Below are 6,579 nucleotides of genomic sequence, written 5' to 3' on the forward strand. Positions count from 1 at the left end.
TGTTGGGCTCCCTGCTCAGCTTCTCCCTCTCTCTCTGCCCCTCCCCTGCTTGTGCTAGCTCTTTCTTAGATAAGTAAAGAAATAAAATCTATTAAAAAAATTACAACATATAACTGCAATGTAGGGCACAGTACTCTAAGTTCACCAGTCCTTGTTTAGCAATGTTATAAATGGACACTCAAGGGCAGTCCTGGTGGCTCAGTGGTTTAACGCCGCCTTCAGCCCAAGGTGGGATCCTGGAAACCCTGGATCGAGTCCCACATCGGGCTCCCTGTGTGGAGCCTGCTTCTCCCCCTGCCTGTGTCTCTGCCACTCTCTCTCTCTGCCTCTCATGAATAAATAAAATCTTAAAAAAAAAAAAAAAAGAAATGGACACTCAAAAGTAGCAGTCTACGTAGTCTTAAGTAGACTATGCAACTATGAATTTTCCATACACATCATTTAATAAGGGCAATTAACGTTAGAAATGCAACTCCTCATTCTAACTTATTCACCAGAAGATTCATCTAAATATCAGAACTTTTAGTCTATTTTTGTTTTTTAAAGATTTTATTTATTTATCCATGAGACACAGAGAAAGAGAGGCAGAGACACACAGGCAGAGGAAGGAGAAGCAGGCTCTACGCAGGGAGCCTGATGTGGGACTCGATCCCCAAAATCCGGGATCACGCCCTGAGCCAGAGGCAGACACTCAACTGCGGAGCCATTCGGGCTTCCCAGAACTTTTAGTTTAAAATGTGATTTAATTCATAAAAATCCAATTTACTGAATTTCACGTTATCAGGAACTTAAACTTCATGTTCAGGATACAAGGCCCATCTCCATCAGGGACTGAGTTACACAGCCGGTGACAGAAGCAGTCTCCAGAGCTCCGGCCCAGCTTCCTTCCCCTGCTCTCTCTTACAGTTTCCCACGGAAACAGCATTAAAACCAATGTCTCAATTTAATTCCTAATAGGGAGGGGCACCTGGGGGGCTCAGTGGTTCAGCATCTGCCTGTGGCTCAGAGCATGACCCTGAGTCCCAGGATCAAGTCCTGTATCAGGCTTCTCCCTCTGCCTACGTCTCTGCCTCTCTCTCTCTCGGTCTCTCATGAATAAACAAATAAAATCTTTTAAAAAAAATAATCCCTAATAGGGAACAATCTCCATTTCCTTCAGGGCTTTTGATGATCACTGTAATCAACTCAGCAAGCAGTGCAATGTAATAATGCTCATGTCATCCTAATAATTATATCTGCACAACGTGGGTACAAAAGCCAATATAAAAATCTAACGACAAGGCATATTTCTTTTTTTTTTTTTTTTTTTTAAGATTTTATTTTGGGATGCCTGGGTGGCTCAGGAGTTTAGCCCCTGCGTTTGGCCCAGGCTGTGATCCTGGAACCCTGGGATCGAGTCCCGCGTTGGGCAATAAATAAAATCTTTAAAAAACAAAAGTAAACTAAAAGCACTAAATAAAATCTTAGAAAAAAATTAATAGTCATACATCTATTATTTTAGAGAAAAAGAATGGCTGATTTTTTTTAAAGATTTTATTTATTCATGAGAGACACAGAGAGAGAGAGAGGCAGAGACACATACAGGCAGAGGGAGAAGCAGGCTCCATGCAGGGAGCCTGACATGGGACTCGATCCTGGGTCTTCAGGATCAGGCCCTGGGCCCAAGGTGGCGCTAAACTGCTGCGCCACCCAGAGATCCCAACAAGGCATATTTCTTATGAGACAATGTGAGGGATGTTAAAAGTGCTCTGTCCACCTGCCCCAGAGGGGACAGTACCCTTGCCATCCTGTATGTGGGAGTCTGAGGCCAATAAAACACTGTGCTAGAATAATCCTGGCAGCAATAAACAAACATGAAGTATAGGCATAACATTGACACAGAATCTGGCTGAAAGAGTAAAGGGTAAACGTGATTGAGATTTTTAAAGGTAGCATCATAAAACCAGGCTACTTCAGGAGCTCTAAAGGTTTTAATGCCACCATCATTTTAAACAAAAAGGTTAGATTTGGGGGTAGAGTGGAGACAGCTGCATTCTCACCATCAAGGGAGTTTTCAATGAGGGACGACAGCTTCAAAATCTATGTAGAGACTTGAAATGGAATTACAACAAGCTCATTTGTTATTTAAAGTTTCTTACTATCTCCAAATTTAACTATACACAGTTTTAATAATAGACAACCTTATCAAGACAGGTAAAAATTTAAATACCTGATAGGTAAAGATTATAAATAGGTGATAGAGGTTTATGTAGTTGGCTTAGCATATCATGCTACTCTAGCACAGGGGAAAAGCAACCAACTTCGAATCTCAAGATCTTTCACCTGCTCTCTCATTTTTGCTTCGCAGGACCAGAGGAAGTGGTGAAAATCTAATGTTCCCTGTGTACAACAGAGCAGACACACACCTATTGAGTAAGGCATGTTTTTGCACATATAAGAAACTCCAATGAGCAAGCAGTTTGTTTTCTGACCTTTGGTGGGATGGAACTCTACTAAATTAGGAACATTTAGGTAAAAGGAATAGGAATAAACCTTCCATGAGGGCTGGAACCTTTGTATCTATCACTAACTCATTAACAGCATCTGGAACAGAATCTGGCACACAGTAGTCATGCAATATTTGTTAACTAAGTGAATAGATTACATCTGTGTGTCCCTTCCTTTATGGTACCTGGGGAAAGCAGATGCACTATAATAATACTGGGCAGGCAGGAAGAGTAAAAATCATTGTTAATAAAAGCTCACACTTTGTATGAGAAGTTGATGCATAAAAATAAGTTTGACTCAGCAATTAATTACTGAGCCATTATGTTTCATTCTCAGGATCTGCTCAGATTTATGACTGACAACAGTCATCACTCTCACTCCGATTCCTTTCCTTCTCATCACGCCTCAGCCTACATCAGCTTATTTTCTGTTCTCAACACTGCTCAGGCCAAGGTGACCATGACCAATGACCTCCAACTGCCATGTATAACATACCTGGCATCTCAAAGGAACCCAACACAGGGAGAACCTGCTCCACTCTCTCCTCTGAGCTTCTGCAACACTCACTCTTCCACCCTGGCTGCTGCTTTAAACTTTGCCATTTCTTCTCTCCCCTTAATCTTTGCCTGTCCTCTTCTCTTTCTATGTCATCCATCTGCTCAATGTTCACTTTCTCCAGTGGCTTTAAGTAGCATGCCTGCGACTCCCATCTCCCTCTTCTGAGCTGCAGTCCCAACAGCCTCCTGGATATCCTGGTGCAACTGGAAATTCAATATAACCAGAATAAAAACAATCTTCATTCTTTCACCACAATTTTTCCCTTCTTGTGTTCCCTTGCAGTGATGCTGACATTTGGCCAACTAAGCACTTGAGAAAGTCAGCTGTCCCCCATCCTCACCCAATCCTTCCTTCTGCTTGTTCCAAACATTTTCTAGAACCATCCACTTCTCTCTCTCTCTCCACTGCACTGTTTTCTCCCCTAGTCTCCTTATATCCACCTTTGCTCCCTTTAACTTCTGATTGATCTTTTTAATGTGAAAAGGTCCAGAGCCTTGGATGACACAGTCTTCATCTCCCACTTCAGAGTGGCCACCTCTGCCACCACCATCATTTAGTAGGTCTTTTGATAAAATGGGTAATTAAGAATGACTCAGGAAGACCTTAAAACATGCTATATTGTGAAAAGCCTCAAACACAAAACCCACAGACATTCCAAATCAAATGATTTGTTTGTAATTTAAAGCCGTCCTCATTGTTCACATTTATCAAAAGTAGTTTTGAAATATCTTTTGTTACTATGTGGACACACACAATTTATCATATGATTCAAAGTGCAAAACTGCTTATTCTTTTCAGAGAATGAGGTCACAATACTTCTGTGGACTTTCAAAGGTTTCTTTCAGACAGAATTTTCCAGATTAATGAAATATTTTAAAAAGCCCAGCACAAGGGAGTCCCAAATTTTTATCCTCCCAGTGGAGATGTTAAAAAACAAACAAAACCCCATGTACATAAAAGAAAAAAAAAACCTTAAAAAGAAAAATTGAAAAGCCATAAAATTAGAACAGATAGCATTCTAAATTAATAATTTTGGCTTTATGCCCTCATTTTTCTCATTTAGGACTTCTAAAAACAGCTTCCCAATGGCTAGACTAGATTTTGACAACCACTATTCTAGATAAGAACTATTATCTTGTTGTTCTAAAGATGGCTTTTTAAAAACTCTTGCAGAAAATGCCAAAGAAGGAAAAATAAACGTACCTCCTGACCCCTGAAACTGCTCAGAGGTTCACAATTAGACCCCAATATTATTACGCACTGGTATAACACATTCAGGCCACTTTTGATCTCATGTTGGCTATAATCAATTTTTAAAAATACCTCAGTTTACTCTGACACATGATAAAATGAAACAAAACAAATCTACTTCATGATTCTGTTTAAGCACAAAAACAAGGGTATTGTGCAACCCACAAAATGCCAAACACCCCCTTCTCTTGCTAAATGAATGTTTCTTCTTTACTCAATCACAGAATTGCCCCACCTCCTGAAAGTATCCGATGTAGAGCAAACCTCCTATTCCTTAGACCTATCCCCAATCACACAACCAAAGTCCAAATTATGAAATAGGTTTTGCCAAATGCCCTTTTACTGAGAGGCCCTACAACTGCCCATGGTGTGCGTTCTTTCCCACTGCAAAGAGTAATAAACCCGATTTGTTCAACTACAAGTGTGTTTTCTGGTGGCCTCTGACTGAAGGGCCCCTATGGTATCAAAGTATTAAATTCTTTTAAAATTCTCAAGATCCCAACCACTTTACAGCATGAATTCCCTACACACACTAAAGCAAACACTTTATTTCTTCGTACACTCTTCCAATCCTTGTCCACATGTGTATACCGCGTATTTTTCTGTTCCTAAAATCACTGTATATACCATTTTATTATGTTTTTATTTGCTTAACAGTCTCTCAATTTTATTGAATGAATAATATCCCACCATGATTTCATTCTTAGATCATGTCTCCTTAGAAAAGTAAAAAGAGAAGAAAATGCCTGTCAAGAGCCTACCTAAGCTTTTCAAAACCACCCTCCTCACGTCTCAGGTCAGATGAGATGCCTTCTTTGGCATTTTCTGCATATCCATCTGATCTGCTGGCCAAGAGAAACGGAGTCTCACTGCTTTTAAAGAAGAGAATTATGAAAGAGCGCCAAACTAAGCGTCCAGAGGCCTGAGTTTAGGCACGCTTCAGTAAACAGCAGTGTGACCTCTGGCTAGACATTTTCCCACTGAGTCTACTTCCTTCTCTGGCTGGTCCCTCGCTGTCCCTTGCAGTTACCAAGTCTGAGTTCCTGTGACTTCCTTTTGGGGAAAGAGCCACGGGACAGGAGCTCCCATGACTCTGGGGCTAAGGCCACAGCAGCCACCTCGGGGCCTGTCTGGGCGGCTCCCACCGCCCTGGATGGGGACGCCTGGGCTTTCCTCAGGGACTTCAGGAGCCTCGTCTCCTTGGGCACCCCGTCACCCGGCAGAGAATGCCACAGTCGTCAAGCTTCTCTGAGTTGTGTAACGTCCCCGGGAACTTGTTCTTGGCAGCTCAGGATGCGCGGGCCTGGAACTGGTCAAAACAAGCGCGATCGCCCGCATTTGGGGGTGTGCAAGTCCCAATCGGCATTTTGCGGAGATGAGGGTTTCCCGGAAAGGCCTTCTTGTCCCGGCCCGTGTGGAATGAGGCGGGACGGGGTCCAGCGGGACGGGGTCCAGCGGCCCGCTGCGCACCCCCCGCACCTGCGCACCCCCCGCACCTGCGCCTCCTCCGCACCTGCGCCGCCTCCGCGCCCCCCGCCCTCACCTGCGCCGCCTCCGCGCCCCCCGCGTCTCGCGCGCCCGCACCTGCGCCGCCTCCGCGCCCGCACCTGCGCCCCCCCCCCCCCGCACTCACCGGCGGCGCCTGCTGCGCGGAGGCGCAGGTGACAGCCGCGGCCGCGAGGACCAGCGTTACCCGGCTCCAGCCCAGCATCGTCCCAGCCGCAGCACACCGCCGACCCGGCGAGGACACCACCTGGGCTCGGAGCAGGCCGCGCCCCGCCGCCGCGTGACCTGCGACGCGGGACCGCACCAAGCGGGGCGGAGCGGGGACCGGAGGGCCCGGGGCGGGGGTGCGGGCAGGACGGGGCTCCTCGGCGGGGCGCCGGGGCGGCGGGCGGGGGCGCGCGCAGCAAGGGGCGAGGAGCCCGGGGCTCGGCGGGCGGCGCGGCCTTGGGACGCGGACGAGGGGCTCAGCAGGGCTTCCCCCTCCCGGGGGCAGTGGTTGGGCCGAGCCCCAGCCCCAGCCCCGCCCCGGGGGGTGGAGCTCCGGAACTTTTCCCGGGTCGTGCCCCCTGGCGGTCCGCAGCCTCCGCCGAGCCTCCTCCGCTCGGGCGGGGGGTCCCCCTGGGCTCTGGGCCCGGCGCCCCTCGTGCAACGTCTGCAAGCGGCCCGGGCGAGGTGTGCGCCAGGCCACCCCGTGCAAGGTGTGCGCCCGGCCACCCCGTGCGAGGTGTGCGCCCGGCCACCCCGGGCAAAGGCGCGGAACGGACCCAACTCGCCAGA

The 6,579-nt window shown here is 47.1% G+C and overlaps 1 protein-coding gene across 2 annotated transcripts in view; it reads right to left on the reverse strand.

Moving 5' to 3' along the window:
* The window catches only part of ASAH1 (N-acylsphingosine amidohydrolase 1), a 46,861-nt gene extending 40,777 nt beyond the window's left edge, over nt 1–6,084 (reverse strand). The window contains exon 1 of one of the 2 annotated variants that reach the window (XM_038560307.1): nt 5,930–6,084. In XM_038560307.1, coding sequence (XP_038416235.1) covers nt 5,930–6,007 — 78 coding nt within the window. In that variant the 5' untranslated portion in view covers nt 6,008–6,084. The remainder of the gene's footprint in view (nt 1–5,929) is intronic. The other variant, XM_038560306.1, reaches the window with a different exon arrangement.
* Between the last annotated feature and the right edge of the window lie 495 nt (nt 6,085–6,579).

The sequence above is a fragment of the Canis lupus genome, chromosome 16 (assembly GCF_011100685.1).
Source record: "Canis lupus familiaris isolate Mischka breed German Shepherd chromosome 16, alternate assembly UU_Cfam_GSD_1.0, whole genome shotgun sequence".
NCBI lineage: Eukaryota > Metazoa > Chordata > Mammalia > Carnivora > Canidae > Canis > Canis lupus.